The following is a 23552-nucleotide window of genomic DNA, read 5'->3' on the forward strand; positions in this document are numbered from 1 at the left end:
AATAGTTGGTGAGTGAGTTGTGTTTGAAGTATGAACAAATGGCATTCATATTATTTTAACCAAGGTTCTGAAGTTTCACGTGGTATGCGACATCACTATATTCGTTTCGTTTCGTAATGAGTATTTGTTCGATGGTCTAAGATAAGATAGTACAGAGAGCCCCCTTAGGAGGGGGCTCTAGTAGACAGAAGGTTTACATTGACAGGAGGAGAGCTAACGATAGCAGCATCGCTAACGGCTAAAAAACGAAGGTTCCATTCAGTTACATTGTAATGCGTTCAGGCTCTGCTCAGTGAAAATGAGTATTGGGTGAAGGTAAATTATAATATTATCATGTGTTCACATGTAATCTGTAAAATGTAGTGTTAGTGAGAAACTTGAATAAATCTAGTTGTATGAAGGAGATGTTTCCACAACAACATAAATAGATGTTAGAGATGAATGATGAGCTGTTTACATTATAGCTCTAATTAGCTTATAATATATCATTAAATCTACTAATGACGAGATTTGTTTTATCCAATGAAAATACAATCTTTTATATCCTAATCATTTGAATTGAGTGTTTTTATGAAGAAGAAAAAACATAAATTACTAGAACAAAGTAAAAAGATAACATTTATAATTGTTGATGGTTTTCTGACTTCAGAGCATTGAAATGATTTTTGGAACGGTGGCAAAATAAAAAGTCTGGATCCTTGTAGACCAGCTGCTATAGTCCAACAACAAAGATCTGTATCTGACAATATGGATCATCAATGATTGCCATTTTGCAAAAAAAAAGTGATCAGGGATCTCCTGAAAGTTATATTTGCTCCCTTTTTTTATTTAGTTGTGATCTGATCCGAACTGTGATTTTTATGATCTGTTGCACCACTACTTGAGACTTAATCTATGTGGCACTTTCCATCTGCATCCACAGTGTTCATATTTACCAGCGCAGCTATTGTCCTCTCTAAAGCATCTTCAAAGGCACATAGTTCAGTTAGCTGGGCTGCAGATGGTGACACGTTACATAACTCCTGATGAGAATCTCTTTAGCTGACCCAGGACGTCACCATCTCTACGTTCAGTGGAACATCAGTCAGAACAGTCTGCAGTGAGTTTTCTGAGAAGGACTTTAGTAAGTAAAGATAAATGTTTTTCTCTCACCCTGAACACGAGAAGTGGGTCTGATTTCAGGTCCCAGTTGAACCCCAGGCTGTGCTGCACTTGTAGATTATCAGCAGCAAGGTCCAGGTCCTTCAGGTGGTGTGATCTTCACAGGAGAAGGCCTCCATGACCCTCCTTACTGTTTGATGTTTGGGCTGCTGCTACTTCACTGGCTGATAAGTGAGATGTGTTGGATGTGGTTTGCATTGATCCAGAGACAGAGTTCAGAGCTCAGAGGAAGAGCGGTCATCTTCCAATCGGAAGACCTGCGGTTCAATCCCTGGCTCCGACAGTATATGTCCATGTGTCCTTGGGCAAGACTTAATGCTAAGGTTACGCTGACACAAGGGTTGAAGTTACCTTCTGTACTGAATACCTGGAGTCGCCTCAAACTGAGAAAAAAACATACATTGCTATTAGAAATAATAAACATTCGGGCCATGAATATAGTAATTTGACACGCTATCCAAAATCTTAGTGAGCTCTTCCATTTTAAACGCTTGTGCTGTATAAACACTGTTGGCATATACTCTTCAATCACAGAAATATTCTTTGCAAGATTGTAGTATATAAATAATGCCTTAAAAGACTAACTTTAAGATTAACACAGGTTAACACCCAGTCAATGGTACAATAGAATGTGTTGGAAAACAGACTCGCTCAGCAATAACAGCACTAATCATAAAATATAGAATATAGCATCAAATATTTAGAAAGATGATACATTAACAATTGAAGTCTGGGCTTAGCCCTAGGTAGTCTGGGCTTAGCACTAGGTAGTCTGGGCTTAGCCCTAGGTAGTCTGGGGCTTAGCCCTAGGTAGTCTGGGTTTAGCACTAGGTAGTCTGGGCTTAGCCCTGGTAGTCTGGGCTTAGCCTAGGTAGTCTGGGGCTTAGCCTAGGTAGTCTGGGGCTTAGCCCTAGGTAGTCTGGGGCTTAGCCCTAGGTAGTCTGGGGCTTAGCCCTAGATAGTCTGGGCTTAGCCCTAGGTAGTCTGGGCTTAGCACTAGGTAGTCTGGGCTTAGCCCTAGGTAGTCTGGGCTTAGCCCTAGGTAGTCTGGGTTTAGCACTAGGTAGTCTGGGCTTAGCCCTAGGTAGTCTGGGGCTTAGCCCTAGGTAGTCTGGGCTTAGCACTAGGTAGTCTGGGCTTAGCCCTAGGTAGTCTGGGGCTTAGCCCTAGATAGTCTGGGGCTTAGCTCTAGGTAGTCTGGGGCTTAGCCCCAAACCTTATCATCTCCTAGAAACACTCCTGTTCCATTTCATGTGCTCCTCTTTCCCCATGTTTGTCTTTTCACTCTCGGCGGCAAAAGGCCAAAAGAATCCTCTTCATAAGAAGAGCTGAAATGGTTTGGATACTAAATGAGTGAGATAATAACAGACTCCTCCCATGATTGATGAGGCAGGATCACAAGATGGAAGTAGTGGTAGTTATGCTTTGGTTGGTTGATTAAAATTGTTTAGGCTGTATTAAATTACTTCCAGCTGGCCCTCTTAAGGACAAACTTTTCAAATATAGGAGAAAAAAAACATAACATGACAAAAAGGAGAAAAAATACGTTTATAAATGGACGTATGTAATCGCTGCGAACCGCTACCGCCTCCAGTTGAAAGTTTGAGGCGGGTTTCACCTGTGACCATGGCCTGTATCACTATGTGAGCAGGTGTGTGTTTCTGTTAAACCTGTAATCAGGCCTAACGGTGATGGTAGCTGTCTGAAGCTAAACCTGTTCATCACTGCAGCAAGGTGAGAGGTCCAACCACTGAGGGGCAGCAACAGAGTTCAGTTACTCTGGAAGTGATGAAGGATAAGGACCAGCCCGGCATGCTTCCCTATTTTCAGTCCGTTGTGATGGCTATCACACTGACAATGCCCCCTCAGTCTGTGAGAGACACAGTAGAAACAGACTGTGAGAACGCGTGAGGGTGAGAAAGATGTATGAGTGCAAGTGAAGAAGTGAAAGAGAAGGCACACTTATGCACACGTGCAAACACACACACACAGACAGCTAGCAGCAGCCTTCCTTTAGGCAGGTGTTGAACCATTTCCCAAGGAGATCCTCCTTGTGTCCTCACAGCTTCATTCACACCTGCCTAAATGTCCTTGATCTTCCAGCTCTGTGAACACACACACACACACACACACACACACACACACACACACACACATCTGTTTGCACCTCCAGTTTCTGTCTGCTTTAGTAGGATGTATCTTGAATGTGAAAGTAATAATAACCCTGTGCTCTTCTATTTTCCTCGGTAGAAAACTGTTATTTTGGTGGGTGCACTCCTGCATGCTTCAGGACAGAGACTTGTTTACAATGGAGAGAAATGTGGGACCAATACCGTTAAAAAACCCTTCAGAGAACAACTGAAGGACGTGATGAAGGCTTTAGTCTGACACTTTAACACAGCTTGTATCAGTTGTGTTTGAGGAATAAGGCTTGTGGACATTAGATGTTTCAGAATTTCATATGACACCACCTGACTGTCCTCTCTCTATACCGCTAGTGTTGTTACTCAGCCAAGGCATGTTGCAAGTTTCTGACTCATTTTTACAGGTTCTTCTGAGTTATTAATGCTGCTTTTCTATTGCATGGCACTGCATGGCTCTAATCGACTCCTTTTTTGGTTTTCCATCAGAAAAAAGGGTGATTGCCTAATGGAAGCTTTCAGCAGAGTTGCTATTGAGAACCATCTGGTTTGAGTGAGATTCTGTACGGGTCCTGAGATGGCCTCCTGTGAACATCTGTCCTTCCTTCATTTCGTTACTTTTAGCCTGAATAACGTTCCTACTTCTACGTATTTGGCTAAAATGCTGCAAACACCGCCCCTTTATGTGAACACACTCATACCCAGAATGAGGATGGACATCTGAAACATGAGACATCATTTAAACAGCAACACAGAGTTGGGACAAGTTCAACGCGGCTTACAACATTGCTCCTGTGTAGGAGAGCAAATATGGAAGGACGGACAAAACTCACACAGTAGATTCATCATTACTTGCTGCTGAATTAATGGCGTAGATGGGATTGGTTTATGTGGCTGAAACCAAATGTTTTCTGAACATTAATTTAAGCTTCCCAATGTTATTCCGGCTACTAAACTAGGTGGGGATATTGCCTTAATAGATAAGTCTATATTCAGGTTAAAAAGCTATCATGATCTCGTATTAAAGATATCTCCACCAACTATAAATTGCTTTGTCCAGGGCAACAGACTTCACCCACCACCTAGCCCTTACTCCCATTTTCTTTGAAGATTTTTATCTTAGCTGTCATTTTAAGGAGATTATATGTACATAAATGTTAACAAAGCGTACAGTTCCACAGCCCTCCTTCCACTTGGTAGGTCAGATCACAACCGGGTTCGTCTCTTGCTACAATACAGCCTGCGACCCACCAGATCAGGAGGGGGCTGTGTTGAGGCCACAAATTGGAAGGTGCTGAATGGGAGTGCGCCCAGAAAACAGGCCAGAGTGGGCGGGGAACACCGGGGCCCTTTACAAGTAGGGCTAGAACCGGATCTGCTTTCGGAGGCTCAGGTGCTTCAAAGTCTCCAACAGGATGCTGCAGTTATTCTGCCAGTCTGTGACGCCCAGCGCTGTCTTCTATGCTGCCACGTACTTTATTGAAGTCCCAGGAAAGTCCAAAAGATATTGTACAAACACGACCGTCACACAGGAACATGGCTCAGACTCAACAGTGACCCCTTACAATTGACTGAATGGGACTCCCAGGGGCTGGAAAATGGCTGGGAGCTTTCAGAGGCTCCCAATGTAATTGAGATCCGGGTGGTGTGCACGTCCTTTGTGAGCCTATCCAACCTACGGTTACCCATTCCCCCCCTCTCTGCATAGAAGTTTACGTGTGTGTTTGGAGAAGTCTAATTCTAGTTGAACATGAGCCATGCACAGCCTGTGTAAACTGTCACACATATCACATGTTGAGGAAAGGCACACGTCACAGTCGGGTCTGTCACAACCACAACTCGCTGACCAGAAGCTAATTGGCTGTTAATGTTGAAGCCTACTAAAGTTCCCTCATCTGTTCAAACAGCTGCCACATGTGGAGTAGGAAGAACTCAATCTGCCACAGGAGGAGGAAACACACCAACCGTATCCACAGTGGTATCCATTTATTTCTCTATTCATTACATTCAGCTCAGATATAGTCGGTGAAATATCTGTACTGGTACAAATATAAAGGCAGGAAGTTAAATGCAACAAGTTTTAACGGAAGTCATTTCAAGAACACAGTGTTGGTGAAACAGGAAATCGTATCACCGAATTAACTCTCCAATAAAGACCGGTCTACTGAGACTCATTCTGGAAACTTCTGCCATGCTTTATACAATGGATGCAATCTTTCTGCAGTTTGCATCATCCTCAAAGTAACATGCAGACATATTTGTCTCCATCTCCTTTCATGTCATTCTCAACTGGGCATGATTAGAGATGCAGTATGCAGTACCTCCCTCTCAGTTACTGTCTAATTATATTCACGCATCAATGCCTACCAGCACCACGGCCCTGCAGTGAGGAGGTCGTACAGATGGAGGGCTGATATTGCAACCTCTGTCTGCTCTGGAACACAGCAGCTGCTGAGGAACTCATCTCACTTATTAAACCCCGTGGATTGTTAGACAAAAAACAAAGTAATTTGTTTGGTAACCTGACCTCCCAGATGGTTTGTTGCACAGAACCATGTGACAAGCAGTGATTGGAAACAGTTTGGCATTTTTCAAAAAATAGTCGCTTCCTCCAATAGGTGATTGGATGACCCGGCCGGATTGATTCTGTCAATCAAACTTTTAACAAAGCCAGTCGGGAGAATAGCGGAAACGTCGTCAGTCATTGTGGTGCTTTGCGTTTCTTTCTGAGGAGTATTCTCAGTCCCGATAGAAGTGATGCTATTGTAGCTTCTACGCTAACCTCTTCAGAACAAACAGTGGCCTCCCTGTCCTCTCACACACACCTGCTATGCCACTAGCTGATTGGTCCGTGCTCCGGCTTGAAGCTTGGCGAGTTAGAGTTTTGGGTTGTATGATCCCGCGATTGTTGCGTGACATCATCACGAGAATCCAGCTGCCATGCAAGCTCATTTGTTTAGCCCACATTTAATGTTGTTTTTCCCTGATGAGTTATGATGATGGCTATTATCAGGCCATACGTATTTTTATTGATTAGCCAGATGTTGGTTATTTAACACTGCCACTGTTAATTAGCTTTTGTTTGTGCAGCAACATCACATCATTTTGAAGTAAATATTTTTAAAGAAATATTAATATATGCACCATCAGTGCCTGAACGAAAAGGAACAAGAGGAGAGCTGCTTTAGCCATTATGGTTGTATATGCGGAATACATTTTTGACTGAAGTTATGTCATCGGACTCGTTATGATGGCGACGGGCCCTGGGAACAGATTCCGAGCCTTTATGTACACATGCATACACAGGCTTCACAATATATCCTTCAGCGTCGACATTGCGATGTGCGCATGCACAACAGTTACATCGGAGGACGTGTGATGGCAGCAGAATGAATGAAATATGTCATGCTACAACTTTTTTTGGATCTCTGCGCAACCATCAACGTGGCGGACTGTCCTCAGTGTGTCATCACCATTCATATCTATACAGTCAACGTGTTAGAGCACAAATAGCTTTCCTCTTCATTTTGCTCTCGAAGGGCAAGTTTTTGGTAAATACTTTTTCATATTACCATATTCTGTATATATTGCAGAAAGAAAATATTGAAAGTTTTTTCCAATATTGTGCAGCTCTACAGGCCAACATCTCCAGCAAACTGTGCCTCAGTGGTAGAGCAGGGTCGTCCTTCAATCAGAGGATCGGTGGTTCGATCCCCTACTCCGCTAGTCCATGTGTCTTTGAGCAAGACACTTACCCCTAAGTTGCTCACCTACGGTGTATGAACGGTGTGTGAATGTATAATGAATGTTAGTTAGTCCTGATGGGCAGGTGGCACCTTGCATTGTAGCCCCTGTCATCAGTGTATGAATGGGTGAATGATGATATGTGGTGTTAAAGCACTTTGAGTGGTAGGAAGACTAGAAAAGAGAGATACAAGTACAGTCCATTTATCATTGGACATAGTCATTAGGTTATCCACACTATGTACTATGCTACTGATGTTGATTAGTTGTTTAGCACCACATCTCAGTTGTGTTCTGTTAATTTGTTTCGTCTGAACATCTAGCCTCTGGTCATCATGTACTGTCGTGGCTGAAGTCAGAAAGGTTTTCTCAAAGAGGCTGTGCTGATTTGCAATAATAGTCTTTTCTTTAATGCCCCAAAATGAGTCGCCTAATTGACCACGATAATGCAAACAATCCATGCGCTGTTCAAGAGTAATGAGCAGACCATAATCAGTCACTCTCAAGTGGCACTAAAGCAAGAATAATTATCAATCACCAAAGACATATTTCAAACAGCAGCAAATAATGATCTGTGGTCCATTGATTATTACATCCATAACTGCCTCCTGATATGGAAATGCATGATGTCCAGTGCAGGACGAAGACACGTGTCCCTCTGTGTCTAACTCACTGTTGTCCTGTGAGTCTCCACCTCTATCAGTGTGTACTGTTCATTGTTGTGCATTGACTTGTATAGATTCTTATGGAGGTTAGGTGCAGATGAGGTTATGAAGTCTCAAACAAGGAGCAGCATGCGTTGTTGTTCACAGTTCCTTTGCTGGTATTACCACTGAGAGATTCTAAAGTCTGACGTGTTCAAAGTCTCCACATTATAGTGGCTTTAACATGTGTGCCAGGGGCATCATGGGAAGTCTCTCTGCTCTTTGAGATCTTCACTGCTACACAATACATCTAGTGGAGGATGTAGGTCAGCCTCTGAAACAGGTGGGCTGCGTGCAGTTGTTGTTGTGGGGGGGTTCAGATGATTAATTAATCATGGCAAAGGTGTGTGTGTGTGTGTGTGTGTGTGTGTGTGTGTGTGTGTGTGTGTGTGTGTGTGTGTGTGTGTGTGTGTGTGTGTGTGTGTGTGTGTGTGTGTGTGTGTGTGTGTGTGTGTGTGTGTGGTTGACAAAATTAGAGGTTATTTATGTTGATTTAAATAATGGATAAAATAGTGCTCATATATCCATGTACACATCTCTCAGAGAACTGGTGAGTCAGCAGGAATTGTAACTAACTACTGATGAGGGCAGAGATCTTTGCCACCATTGGCTAAAAGACCCAGTTATTTGTCATGAATCTTAATTAGGATCTTTTCTTCTCCTCCGCCTCCCTGCTCCTCCTTCCCTACCTTCACAGCTCCTTCTTCTCTTAACTACTAATGTTTCTCTGGCTGTAGAAGAAGCTGCTAAATTGCTCTGCAGCTCTGGTGAGGAGGAGGAGGCTGTGAGAGGAAGGCCCCCATCAGATCAATGGCCTTTGGCCTCCCTCCGCATTTATCACACATGCACTCACACGTACATATTTTTAACTTTCTAACATACACATAGAGGAAAGAAAATACCAACTTTCTATCTCTTTATACACACACACACACACACACACACACACACACACACACACACACACACACACACACACACACACACACACACACACACACACACACACACAGAACTTTGCCATGATTAATTAAGCCGTGTGGAATAGCAGAGCTCCATAAAGCCATCATCAGGAATCTGAATCCATTCGCCTCTCTTCTCCTGCATTTAATTGGCCCTAACAGTTCATCACCAGAGCGACACACACACACACACACACACACACACACACACACACACACACACACACACACACACACACACACACACACACACACACACACACACACACACACACACACACACACACACAGACACAGACACAGACAGACTTAAAAGAAATAGGAAATCTTTATGTTGATCTAGGGCTAGAACTACTATTGCTTGTATAAAAGCATAATGAAAGTGGTTCTGTCATGGCTTATATGTATATGTCTTCTGTGGATGTGGCTGGTTGGTTCCCCATGTTCTCCTGGGTTCTGGCCTCCTCGGCACACAAAGAGAGAGAGGCAGAGAACAGAGAGCAGGCCACCGGTGGGACTAGATGTCTACTCTTTGCTTTACAGCGTCATAGATTAAGATAAGAAGAAGCCTTCTCGTATTCCAGATCCCAGACTGTGCACATGTTATAGGTGTGGTAGTGCAGCACAGGACGCTACACACGTGTTTCAGGATGTGACTCTCCAAAGACAAAGCATGAGCTCTGCCCCATGCAGGCTGAATTAAGTTCAATTAGTACTGTTGACTTCTTGTACTGCCAGAATAAAGGTTGATGGTAGTAACATGTCTTAGTGAGCTCATAGTGAAACATTCAACACAGCATATTAAAACAACATATACTGTACATAGAACCTATTCAAATAAACTAAATACCATACAGGATAGGACTGGACCCAAATCTATTCAGATATTCATTCGTAGAGAAGTATTCCGTTTTCAATTCTGGAATTACTTTAAAACAATCGCTGCAGGTTGTGGAAAGAAGTGAACCTTGTGGGTGCCTAATGGGTCACCAGAAGCCTGTCAGTCCACAGAGGGGTGAGCGGAGTGCAACAGTCCGTCGGCCATATTGGGATCCAGTCACTCCTGTAGTCCTGGGTCCAGCCCAGACAGCTGAGACAGCGAGGCCCGACAGCTCTCCATTGGCTCCCCGGCAGCGCCCTGCCGCTCCTTGTCCACTTGCTCTCCTGGATGGATGACAGAGAGGACAGTGTTTACCAAAGGGGGAAGAGGAGGGTGGGGGCGTGGTCTGAGAGCAGTGCAGAGCGGTGTGGGGCACGACGCTCACATGAGCTACTGCTCTACTAACAGCACACACAGAGAGAGGCAGACATCCCTCCATGTTATCTTTCCATAGATGATAGTAGCTGGTTGCTATGTCATTGCTGGGCCCCGTGTTAGTTTTCAACTGTCAGATAGACAAGAGTGGGACTTAACATCACAGCAACACATACTATACACTCTGGTCATGACAAAAATAATTAAAAACATGAATAAACATTGAACTTTGAGTGAATGCTCCATCATCAACCAGGCTGCATTATTCTCCCCTCTTCACATTGATTTATTTTTCTCCTTTATGACACACTGACTGATCATTCCCTTCTTCCCTATACATCCTGCTTTCCTCAACTCATCCATCAATGCTGGGAACCCACGATTATGCTAGCAGTAGCTCGTTATGACAGCACCAAGTGTGCTGCATTGGCTGCTTATTGACTAAATGAATAATCTTGCTTTTCTGTAAAGGAGCGTACACATTCCGTCAGTACAGTCATGGTCTGGTCCAGCAGCTCTGCCCTCTGTTCATTAGACCTCCAATTCACATACAAACCGCTGTAATGGCACATATTGTCAAAGTGTGAATATCCTATTTTTTTTTTTATTGAGTTGAAAAGTGAGTACAAAACAAGTGCAGACAAGTACATGAACTCGTATACGACCCAAGAAATGATTCAAAGTAAGGAGACGAAACACAAAGGGACAAATGCAAACTGAGGAGAATAACATAGGTTAGACTGAAGAGGTCCAGCAGCGTGCATGCAGGTGTGCGTGCGTTTGTAAATTATTCAACACTCCTCATTCACCTATTAACCGGACCAGACATAAGATGGACACAAAGTAATAGTATGGGACACATTTCAATCTACACATGAATACACAAATACTCTACATCTACAAATATCCCTATAAATACAAATATTTTTATATATATATATATATATATATATAACCCAGTTTTCCTACTCTTCCCTCCAAGTTACTGGCACAGAGAGGGGCAGCCCATCGCGGTGGTTGTGTATCCGCTTACGGGCCTCCTCCCTCAGGTTAAAGTCAGGACATACGGCCCTGACCTGGGACACTAACAGAGGATCGGCAGTTCGATCCCCGTCTCCGCTGGTCCATGTCGGTGTGTCCTTGGGCAAGACACTTAACCCTGCTCCCGTAGCTGTTCCTACGGTGTGTGAATGTTGTATGAATGTTAGTCCTGATGAGCAGGTGGCACCTTGCATGTTAGCCCCTGTCATCAGTGAATGGGTGAATGATGACATGAAGTGTTAATGAGCTTTGAGTGGTCAGAAGACTAGAGATATACATTTATCTCATTTACCAGGACCAATCATTTTATAACACCTTTTTTTTAATCGTATCGTAATAGAAGAAAAATAATAACGATTTAATTGGAAGTAATTATAAATTAATAAATAATCAAATAAATCATTCTTTAAATATAAATGAATACAATTAATTATTATTATTATTATATATGCCTGTGGGGGGGGCAGGAATCAGGCACAAGACCAGACCATCAAAGGAAATATATCTTAATATATCATAAATATCTTGATGATGTTACAATTTCTGTCTTACAAATAATAAACCAACGTGGAAATTGAATATCCACCCATATTGTGACAGGAAGAAATAGCTAAGTATGAAACTGCTAAGAATATCTGTAATAAATTTCTGTTAAGAAATGAGGGATTGATATGAAGAAAAATGCATAATGTTCACGTTCTTGACCTGATTGTTGTGCTAATGCTCAACAGTCATCCCTCTCACCTGAAATGACGGGAGCGATTTCAGAACCTGAGAGAAGGCAGAGGTGCCGATTCATCCTTTAAATGAGGGAAATGTTCAACGTCGGCATACACGGGACAGGAAAACCCAAGAATTTTCATCTTGGGATGTTGGTCGTTACACATTTTGGATTTTGAAGTTCCATTTAGTCTTTTCAAAATTGCTTTGTGGGATTTTATCATTTCATTTTTACCAAGATCAACATCTCATTTGCAAGAGAGGCCTGATAACAAATGACATACAGTATATGCAGCACCAACAAGACAATCCCACATGACAGTCACATTCACAAATAATGTACTAGAAATATCAGCAGGTAGAACTTCACAGTGCACCATTTCAGAGTGGGCATTAGCTTTGAAAGCTAACCTGTTCTGTGATCTGCTGTCATAGCTCTGAACTCCAATAAGAATGTTGAATATATCGGCAGATACAAAGGCATTCTAAATGAAACACAGGCGTAAAGTGGGAATGAAACACGAGCCGTTGCACATCTATACGGATACAAATAGAAACGCGTTTGTTCCATCAGGAGACAGGCAACTGTGAAGACCATTGAGTCTGTATGTGAGGCTGTACTGAAGCTGCCAGTAAGACTCACCTGAATGCTTGTCGGATGGTCAAATAGCTCTGGAAACCCCTCCTCCCAAATTTCTCACAGTGGAATTGAGGGATTTTTGTAACTTTTTGTAACTAACCCACTTAACGCTGTGATTGGCCAGCTGAGCCGAGATGAGAAAGGAGCCCGGGTTTGAAGTATTTCTGTCACTTTTCATCTAAAAAATACAGTGTAACAATATGAATGTCAGTGTGCACCGTTATGGCCGTTCCGCTCCTCTCTTTGAGTGTGGCCATTTAGAACTCTTTTGATTCATAACATGGTCACTAGTTATTTTCTACCCTAACCCTTTAGGCACAGCTGTGCTTTGGCTAATGACGATTCTCGTCTTCTTACCGCTCAAAGCACTTTTACACTACATGTTATCATTCACCCATTCATACACTGATGACAGGGCTACCATGCAAGGTGCCACCTGCCCATCAGGACTAACTAACATTCACACAGCGTAGGCTAAACTACGGGAGCAATTTTGGGGTTAAGGACACATTGACATGGACTAGCCAGGGATCAAACTGCCGATCCTCTGAGCCACAGTCGCCCAGGCTCACAGTGGCAATGCTAATGTTGCAGGTTACGTTTACCATCTTCACCAGCTTAATCGTGGTCATCAGTATTGGAGAAATTTAAATTTTGACCTGTTGATGGCGCTAGTTGAAAAATGATCACCAAAGGAAGAAGAATTAGGCGGACATGAATGTTTGTGCAGCATTTTATGGCAGTCCATCTAACAATTCTTAAGACATTTCCAAAATGTCACGCCAATTTATCCGGTAGATGTTGAAATATTTCCGTCTAGTGGAAGATGGTGGATCGACCAGCAGAAGAAAAGAAAACTAGTGCTGCAGCTAACGATTATTTAAGCTATTGAGTGTTTTGACAAATATTGGATTAGAGGAATTGTTTCAGCCCTAAAACAGACATCCTTAGACCCAAGCCTCTAGCATGGCTAAAACCTGTCAACTGTCTGAAGGCACGGCTGCTTCCAGACACTGAGCTGCCCCCAGGAGCTGCCCGCCTCCCTTTCCCTGTTCCACACTCTCCTCTGGGACTTGGCAGCTCAGCTGACTGAGCAAGAAGCTCCACAGAGTCCCAGTATCCCACTTTGTCTCAACCCCTCTCTGTCAAACGCGTATCCCTGCAGACTAGAAACCTCCAAATGGGGGGTGGGGTAGTCTTTAAGTCCATACAGGCAGACATCTTCTAGTAGGAGGAATGTGGGAAATAAACCACGGTGGCGGACGGTACTGTTGACTCTTAGACAGAGTTGTAGAGCAGCTGTGGTGAGCTTTTCAAAGGTAAACAGTCTGACACTGGCTGTATCTCTGTCCCTCCCTTTCTCTCTGCTGTAGGCCTGTCGTGGTTTTGATGGGCAGCAGATATTATGGAGTTTGGCAGCATTCAATTCCCAGCTGAAAGTGTTGACATGGGATGGAGGCAGAAAGAGGAGAGGAGAATACAAGACACTTCAATCATAGACTGACAGACTGACAGTTCCACCACTGTGGATTTGTATACACTGTGCGTGCGTGCGTGCGTGCGTGCGTGCGTGCGTGCGTGCGTGCGTGCGTGCGTGCGTGCGTGCGTGCATACACTGTAGAACAGCACGGCCTTTAGTGTCTTCTCTAGTTCTTAAAGGGATGTTGATGTTTTTTATATTCGTTTTCCTCTTTCCACCATCTATGTGGCACCATAAGTGACCGTAGAAGCTCCACAGCTTGCTTACTTTACGGATCTGTCTTTTCCATCACCCTCTCCGTGGTGGTAATATGAGTGTAAGGGATATATTGAGCATGTGGATGGACAGTGGACAATCAGAGACAGCTGCTGGTGTGGTTAGAGAAATGTGTGCAGACGTTTTAATTGGCTGTGAATAAGGGTGGCAATTGACCGCTTGCTAAGCCCCACCCCCTGCTGCTACTCAGTCAAGCTGTCAGAGCCACCACGGGACCCACACTGTCACCAACTGAACTCGCTGAATAAATATCATCTCATTTTAGGAAGAACTAAAAAGCCACTTCAGAGAGAAGCAGACTTCAATCTGCTTCTGCTTTTTGTTAGCTCCACAGGTTTTTAGTAATGTTTTAGAAATGGATCTCTCCTTCTAAACTCTCGGAGTGACAAGTATCACTACCACACAACTTTTAACCAGGACTTTCTTCAATCCACAACACCGGCCTGAAAATGGAAGAAAGAAAATCTTAAATTGCATAGAAGTCCACGGAGCAAAGCGCTGACGCTCTGAACGTTAAATACAGCTCCTTCAAAGAAAGGGTTGGCAAAACATTCATTGCTGCGAAAAAGCAGGCGAACAAAATGAAGTGATCGACACCAATATAAATACAAGCTACTGGTCAGTTCATCAACTCTTCTTTGTTTTCACTTCACAACAAACTCAAAATTTCTGTCTTAATCTCAGCTGTATGAGCGGATTGGTGGAGCGCCAACATTTCCCAGTTTTAAGTAAGCTTGTTATAAACCCAGTCCAAGCATGAATACAGTAAGAGGAGGAAAAAAACCAAGATACAATTATTAACAGACTGTAGAAGAGGACTGAGCGGAAGAACAAGTATTTCACAGTCCGATGAGCTCTCTTGTTGGTGAACAAGAGAGAAGTGACAGTTGGGGGTAGATGCTGTCCACTATTCAGCATTAATCAACATTAATACGTGAACCTCAGTGAATGTTAATGATCACCACCCACCAACTCAACTCTACAACTGTGTGTGTGTGTGTGTGTGTGTGTGTGTGTGTGTGTGTGCGTGTGTGTCCAGTGTATGCTGTGTGAATATGTGGTGTTTCAGTATTTGTTCAAATTAAACTGTCAACCACTATATGGCTGGTGAGGATCACTGATTGTCCGGGAAGAGGGTTTTGAGATGTGAGAATGTTCCAGAGATGGTTTGATTCTAATTAACTTGGAGTGCCATGTTAGTGTTTGCTCTGCAAGCAGCCTATACATCAGTGGCAGAACATGCTTTCTTTGGTTTGTTTATCCAGCTAACTCTTCTCAGAACTAGATCATCTAAAAACTCCTCTCCCCTCCCCCACCCTCCTCTCCTCCCCCAGTCTCTATGGCAGACACATGCAGGCCAACCCAGAACCACCGAAGAAGAGCAATGACAAGAGTAAGAAGATCAGCCGCAAACCACTGGCAGCCAAGAACAAATGAAGAGGAGACAGGATGGAGATGAATGCTCACTCAGCTCTTACAAATCACTGCATGTGCCTTTTTTCCTCTCTCTTTTTTGTATTGCATTGAAATGTATTAATTATGTTTCTAAATATGTAGTTTTAAATATAGTTTCTACTTTATTCCTCTGTGCCTGAGTATATATGTCTTTATATGTTTTCTCTGATTTTGGTGCTACTTTCTCACAGATGTAACTATTGGAAACCACTCATTGAGAAGCAAAGTTAGTTAAGAATGTATTATAATGTCATCCTTAGTCGTTTTATTTGCAGATGACAAACATCAGGACATCTGTATCACGAGGTCATGCACGGTGACACTGTTAAACTGCTATGATACCAAAGGCCAACGTTTAATATGAGTCCAGGTGTGTCCTGCTCACAGATGTTTGGGACACAACTTTTCTTTGGGCAGTGCCTCACTGCTCTGTTACTGTCTAATGAATATCCAGCATCTGGAAGTATTCAACCCTCTAATGACTAACTCCTTGATGCAGCTGTGTCACATCTTCGTTCCTGCGCCAATGTCTACTGAAAGCCATATTTTTGCTGATTCAGCAGCATTCACACACTCGTTGATTTTCATTTTTCTTCTTCCAAACACTTTTTGGTCAACTACTACTCAACTTCTGCATATGTTCAAAAGTATCAAAATGCTCTCCTCTGTAAAGGCATGAATGGCTGTATTCAACTTTGTTCTACCTTTTTCTGTTTTTTTTTAATATTCAACTTTTTAAGTGAATATAAATCTCTGAATTCGCTACAAACCCACTGAAGCAAACTTTCAGTGTCAGATTTCATTTCAATTTTAAAACGGGTCACAAGACTTTGAACAGAATTTTCAGTTTAAATTGTATTTTCTGCGTTTATAATGGTTGTGTATTGAGCTGCTTAGTGTGTCACGTGACCTGTGATGTTAATGACATCACCCTGTCTTTCAGGCAATACATTTCAGCTCTTCAGGGCAAAGCAGTTCATCCGTCTCATATTAATACAATTTCTTCTTTCAGCCTTTTAAGACAACTCATTTCAACGTCAAACTTTTATAGCAAAACATTTCAGCTCTTAGCTTCTTTAGGTAATGCAGTTCAGCTTCTAATTTTTACATTTCAGCCTCCAGGTTTAAGATTAGTCGGGTTCAGATTCCTGTATTTTCAGCTCTGCTTTGCGTTTTATTTCACGTGTCAGTATTCACACACATTTTCTCCAAGAAATGCTTTTTCAAGTTGAGTTACCTTTCATGTTTTACAAGCAGACTCGAAGCACATTTGCTATTTGGGTGTTTTGGTAATGGATACTTTGAGACTGTACTTCACTCAGTTTACACTACCCCCACACTGTCTTGTTTCTGTATTTCCTGAATAGTTAATATTACTCTCCCCTCCCTCTACATTTATCTCATTTTCTGCCTCACTCTCTCCCTTCATTCCCAGTGACTGAACATGACACAGACGGGAGAACTAGTCAGGACAGGGTTAATGCATGTCACAGAGCAGGGACTCCTCACTACACAAACTAGATACCTTAAGATACTAGAAGGGGTTTGATAGGACAAAGCTGGTTCTTGACTAAGATCAGATTCTGTAAAACCCCATCCCTATATGGGTAACCTGCCCTTTTTCTATTGGCCGACGGATCATCAGGATCTTCTCTGTTATATTTCTCTCTCCTCTTTCCTCTCTCTCTTTTGCTACTTACAGACAAACCAGCAAAAACTAGTTTTGCTGAATAGAATATGTATGTAAAGATAAAACAGCTGAGAAAAGAGCTGCAGATGAGATACTCTGGTCACATGCCCAGTGGACATCACATAGCAGCTCGTAGGACAGCATATTGTTGCTGGTGGAAGTCTTTTGAACAACTATTTCAAATAAAAGTATTACTATTATCTGTAAGAGCGAGGAAGCAGGCTCAGTTACACCTGCAATTAACTGTGTTTATTCCACTGATCTCTGAGAGCACTCGAGACTCACTGTACCTTCCATTCCACATTCTCTTTGTGAAAGAGGTAATGCTTTCTTTTCCAAAGCATTACCAAGTGTCCATCACCTTTCAGCCTGTTGCAAAGCTGATAGATATAATCCATTTAGAATTCATCGTGCTTCTATCACAGGCCAACATATACTGAAAGTATCATCATGCTTGCAGTCTGGAACACTTCAAATAAAACAATTTAAAAAATGTCTTTTCTTGTATTTTTTCTTGTATGTTCTTGTATTTCAAATAAATGTACAGAACAATATGAGTAACACAAATATTAAGCTAAGTCAGTGCTACAGTCATGGTAGAGGTTTGAATTCAACTAACTGTTATATTAGTATTCTCCATTGTCATTTTCAACAGTAGAGTGTTCTTATTTTCACTTTGTTCATCACACTTCGTACAGTTCCATCAACTCAGAAATGCAAAGGACTACACTGTGAGGCCTGCATCCTCCATTAGAATAGTAAAGAATTGTTCTTAAAGACTAAGAACACTGAGGACACATGTCGACGTTTAATAAACAGGTCTTAGTCTTCTGAAAACAAACAAAGTGTAATCTGGACAAATTATGGTTTGTTAAATACCAATTGCATCCGAACTAACACCAGATGTGCTACTGAATTAACCATGCGTTAAATCCACACCTAATCTGTCCTCAGAACTTGCTGTCGTATCGGGAACACAGACAGCAGCGATACAAACTTCACCAGGCTAACTCCTGTTTGAAATGCAATGGACAAAATAGCTTCCAGGCACTGTAGGCTAGAGTATATAGGCAGAAAACACCTACCTACTCTACTGTAGCTCTAAAGGCCCAAAGTAAATTCAGAAGACACATAGTCACACTTGAGTCTTGATTCATTTGTGTTGAATGGCTGCTTCTGGAGATTATGCTTTGTTGTTAGAACTACTTTATTTGTTTATTCTTAAAATTGGGTTATTATGGTAATTTAAACATCATTAGACATGATAGGTCAATTACTGTGATGTTATGGAAAAGAATAAAAAAATGGAATAAAACTTAAAAAAACGTAAATTAAACATGCAGTTTGTATTTCCTCTTCCTGTTGTTCTGGCTTCTTTTCCACACAATTGCAATGAGGACGTATAGGTTTCTATGTGATCATTTTGTCATCTTTAGTTAAAGGGGCAGTGTGTAGGATTTGAGAGCACCACACAGATGGTTAGGATATGTTTTTACATAGCTTGGAGGTCATCAATTATGCAAAATGCACTTTTTTGTGGCTTATAAACATAAATATGTGTAATATCAGACAACCTGTGTAAAACAAAGCGGATCAGAAATAGGGTCCTGGATTGAAGTCATTTGAGAGCCTATGCCATGGGTTCCCGGGTGGAACAATTGAGGTGACCTCGCCCACGGAGTAGCTGCAGAATCCACCGCTGTCCAACGCTGTTGTTTCACAGACCTGCTAACACAGCACAAGCAAAGAATGCTTCCGGTTCTGTTGGCTGTAAGAACCAACAGAAAAGTCTTCATGTAACTTCCATCATCTGAAGACGTAAACACCCAGTGGATTCATTTATTTTTTAGGTGTTTTAGGATTTTGACTGAAGTGTCCTCACAACAACAGGAAAATATTTTTTTATTCAGTGTGAAACTGCCTGTGCCAAAGCACACTGTACATAATCCATCGGGCTTAATCGTAATAATATTCTTCTGGGCGAAAGTACAAAGGTTTGGCGCGCTTCTCCTCACACAGCGTTGCCAACACCTGCTCAAAAAATACATCAAAACGTGCGGCCTGATCGGGAATCGTGTGCTATCTATTTTCTAGAGAGATTCGCCCAGCGGTTTTCCCCAAAATCCCGAAAATCTGAGCAAAATTTCTCCATTCACTTGAATGGGGTTTTGGCGTGAAGAGAGCTAAAAAAACACTTAACTTTGGGCCCATATTGACTAGCCATACTTTAACGTAAAAATGATTCAAAGCTTAAAACGTAGACAAACGCTGGACTTTATTGAGCCAAATGGACATTTTGATAGCTAGCACAGTTTTCATTAAGTAACGGATTAAGTTTCAAGAAAATTTTGTGTGTTTCAGATTTTATAATGGGTGTGTATTGCACGGAATGTTCAGCGCTAGAGTGAGGACATAACTGTCTATAATATTCTGTGATTTTTCCAAACAAAATGCTCCAGGTCCCACAATCTTTACTCTTGATACACCATTTTGGGCCAAAAAGCTTGGAAATGTGCTGGTCACACGCAGATGTCTATGGATCCAACAGACTTACACATTTGGCTCAAAGAGCCACAGAGCGACATGAACTCCAACCAACTGCTCCATTAGACTCCATGTTGAATCTGACCACTAATTTCTCAAAGAAAGCAGACGGTACCAGTTTTGTATATTGCTCTGGAGCTCACATTTTTAACACCACAAAACATAAATACCACATCAGCGCGTTCGGTCTTATCTTTCTCATGATACCAATATTTTGGAACTCTGCTTTTTGGTAAAAAGAGGCAGGAGTTTTGTTCAAAGTCACTGTTTACTGTAATGTTTCTTAATCAGTCTGCCTCTAACACCTCACCATGGCAACCAGTTACACGCACGCATGCACGCTCTCTCTCTGTCTGTCTCTCTCTCTACACCAGTGGTGGGCCGTCAGGGCCTGCAAAGCCTTCTCTGCTGGCCTAAACAGAATCACAAAGTTATAGCTATTTTATAATTTAATAATTTTTCATAAATACACTACATGTATTATAATTTCTTTCCCATTAGCTTATTTTCTCATTGTACAGCTCCTGTCTTCCTCTGTTGCTCTGCTTCCAGCCTGCAGCGCTGCTTCCAGCACAGCTTGTTTTAAGGAGAGCTTTAATCCAATCAGATTCTTTGACGTGCCAGTGGCACCGAGGTAGGTAAGTCAGCATTAACGTGCGCCGTGATTGGTCAGTGGGCCAGTGCGTGACTAATGTGAAATTAAAGGGAGCTGGCAGAAGTTAGTTGGAGTAGTAAGAGTTCAAATTGAAAGATATGGAAGAAATTATAACATTTTTAGGGTTTTGTTTGGTGTAATTTATTTATTTTTATGAACGGTGTTCCTGGCTGACAGCGTCGCACATTTTATGGCTGGGAATGTGTTTCATTTTAACCGAGCATCTTGGTGTTTGGAGCTATGCTATGCTAACCTGAGGACGCCATAGCACGGTGGATCTACAGATCAACGAACACGTTCGCAGGGAAACGGAGCTCCACAACGGAGGTCGGTGGTCGGTGGTCTGCGACCGGTCGGCGGTCACGGGTGGCGGGCGGTCTGCGACGGTCGCGGTCGATTCGTCCATGAATCGAGAAGGACTTCTTACTGGAACTGAAACGATGTCCTGGGATTAAACTCTTTAACAAAGAAAGGAGGATGGACTTTGTCTTTCAGTGAACAGCGTTCGGTAAGTGACAAACTGCGTTTGTTTTTTTACACCTGCAGTAACGTTACTAGGCTACTGTTCATTTGTCTATCGTGTCGTTTTTATGAATAATATTTGAATGGCTCGTGCTCTTGTGTGGTGGAATGAGTGGATCCGCTGCAGGTCTGCTGGATTGATGTGTCATGCTTTGTTGTCATATGAATATGTGACTGGTTCTTATGACTTTGTGGTTGTCATTGTGTTAATTACGTTGATTTGACTATGCATTGTCTATGCAGGAATTTGAGTTTAAAAGCATTTCTAGTGTGTTTAATAGCACCCCTAGTGGTGGATACTTATAGAAGATATTAAATGTCACAATATATTACATTTCACAGCATGTTTACTTATAGAGGATATTATATGTCTGCAATATGTTTACTTGTAGAGCTCTTAAAGCATAATCATTGAATGTTTTGAACACTGCAAGTATAGTTATGAAATGTATTAACCACTGAGTATAGTCATTGGATGTATTGAATGTTGTGAAGAAGTTTAGCCAGGGATAAAGTTAGGGAGAATTTTCAGGACACAACAATATATGGGAGTAGCTGAGATGCAGAGACGCCGTCAACTGGAAGTGGCCAAGCAAGGATGTCAGTGTATGCTGCTTTAATTAAGGAAGAAGGGGGACCGCTCCAGAAGAGGAGGACTGACCAAACCAGCGGGTCAAAGGCCAAGGAGGGGCTTATTGGATTTCAGCCAATCACTGAGCTGATAGACATTTTCAGAGACACTCGGAACACAAAAGGACTTTGATGAGCCTGAGGAGGCCAGACGAGACATGGAGGGTGCTGCAGCTAGACTGGGGAACGCCAGACTGCAGTGTGCGACATGTTTGGTCTCTGTTTCAAGAAACATTAGATTATTAATAGTGTACTTCGGTTTGTAACTGTTTTTGCATTTGTAGGATAATAAATCCTTTTAATTCTGACTTGAACCAGCTGTTCTGTTTTGGAGGCGTTGAGGAGCACATGGCAAGGGGGATTGGCGAGTTCTCTCTTCAAGCAGAAGTTCCTGTGCCCTAACACTTGTGATGAAGCCTGTCATTTAATAACCTCTGTGTATGTGGGTCAAACATTATGATTCTGTCTCCTCTCGCCCACCCAGTCCCACCCTTTCAAAATAAAATCCCCTTGGAGTAACTGTATCTTAACATTAAGCTCAGAATTGACTTAGTTGTTTTTCTATTGAAATGTGTACACTGCAGTGGCGGGCCGTGGATTTTATACCTGGGCCTTCAGTGCTGTTCTACACTTCTAATAACCTCATTATGACGTCACAGCTACGGTTTATTATTTGTTTTGTGTAAAAGCCGCATATTCACATAACACTGCAACATTTGACAAATGAAATAAAATGTTACATGAAGTTCAACACCTAGCATACAAAACACGAAATGCAGAGTGCAGATACATGAATACGAGCATGACGGGACGCTGCGTCATTAACGGACAATAGAGTCGAAATCAATGTAATTAACACAATGACAAACTCACAAGAGCAGTCGCATATATTCGTATCACAACAAAGCAACAAATCAATCCAGCAGACTTGCAGCGGATCCACGCATTCCACCACACGAGCACGAGCCATTCAAATATTATTCATAAAAACGCCACGATAGACAAATGAACAGTAGTAACTGTAGAGGTAAACAAACGAACTTCACTTACCAAATGCTGTTCATCCTCCTTTCTTTGTTGACAAAGAGTTTAATCCTAGTACATCGTTTCAGTTCCAGTAAGAAGTCCTTCTCGATCCATCGACGCCAGTCGAGCCTCCCCAGTTGTATTTCGTCGGTCTTCCGCCGCCGGTCGGTTGTCCGTCTTCCGTCGCCGTTCGGTCGTCCCCTTCGACCGCCGTTCGGTTGTCTTCCGCTGCTGGTCGGTTGTCCGTCTTCTGCCGCCGGTCGGTTGTCCGTCTTCGACCGCCGTTCGGTCGTCATCTTCAGCCTTGGACCGGCGAAGGGCGGGCCGCGGTTGTGGAGCTGTTTCCCTACGAACGTGGTCGTTGAGTTGGAGATCCACTCGAGTCTCTCCAAAAGGAGCGACGCTCAGTTAAAATGAAACACATTCACAGCCATAACATGTGCAACGCTTCTCGACGCTGCATACAAATCCTTTTCCTGGCTGGGTCAGGGCTGCTAGCTGTGGGGTCATTTCTTACTATGTCCAGTTTGTTCGGAAATGTCCTTCTTGAGAAAAGTGTTCCCAGTAACTCCGCCACCAAATCCGTTTCTCCTCCTCCTTCTGCCATTTGATGTTAAAAAAACAAAGCTAGGTGAAAAAAAACACAATTTGCCATAATTTCTTCCATATCGTTCCACTTGACTGCTAGTTCTGCTCGCAAGCATATTAAGTTTCACTTTAGTCACGTGCTCGCCCACTGACCAATCACAGCACACTATGCACATTGTGGCAGAGCTGCACCTGGACTCTGAGCTGCAGTAATGCTGACGTAGCTGTAGGCCTGCAAGCTGCTCTGGCGCATCTAAGAATCTCAAACTAAAGATCTGATTGGTTGAAGACTATGTCAATCAACAATATCGTCCCCAT

At 42.5% G+C, this 23552-nt stretch overlaps 1 protein-coding gene across 2 annotated transcripts in view; it reads left to right on the top strand.

Annotated features, from left to right (window-relative positions):
* The window catches only part of rsu1 (Ras suppressor protein 1), a 38996-nt gene extending 21260 nt beyond the window's left edge, over positions 1-17736 (top strand). For both annotated transcript variants that reach the window (XM_079181332.1, XM_079181331.1), the window contains exon 9: positions 15459-17736. In XM_079181332.1, the coding sequence (XP_079037458.1) occupies positions 15459-15561 (103 nt within the window). In that variant the 3' untranslated portion in view covers positions 15562-17736. The remainder of the gene's footprint in view (positions 1-15458) is intronic.
* Positions 17737-23552: the final 5816 nt, after the last annotated feature.

The sequence above is a fragment of the Pholis gunnellus genome (assembly GCF_910591455.1).
Source record: "Pholis gunnellus genome assembly, chromosome: 20".
Lineage (NCBI taxonomy): Eukaryota > Metazoa > Chordata > Actinopteri > Perciformes > Pholidae > Pholis > Pholis gunnellus.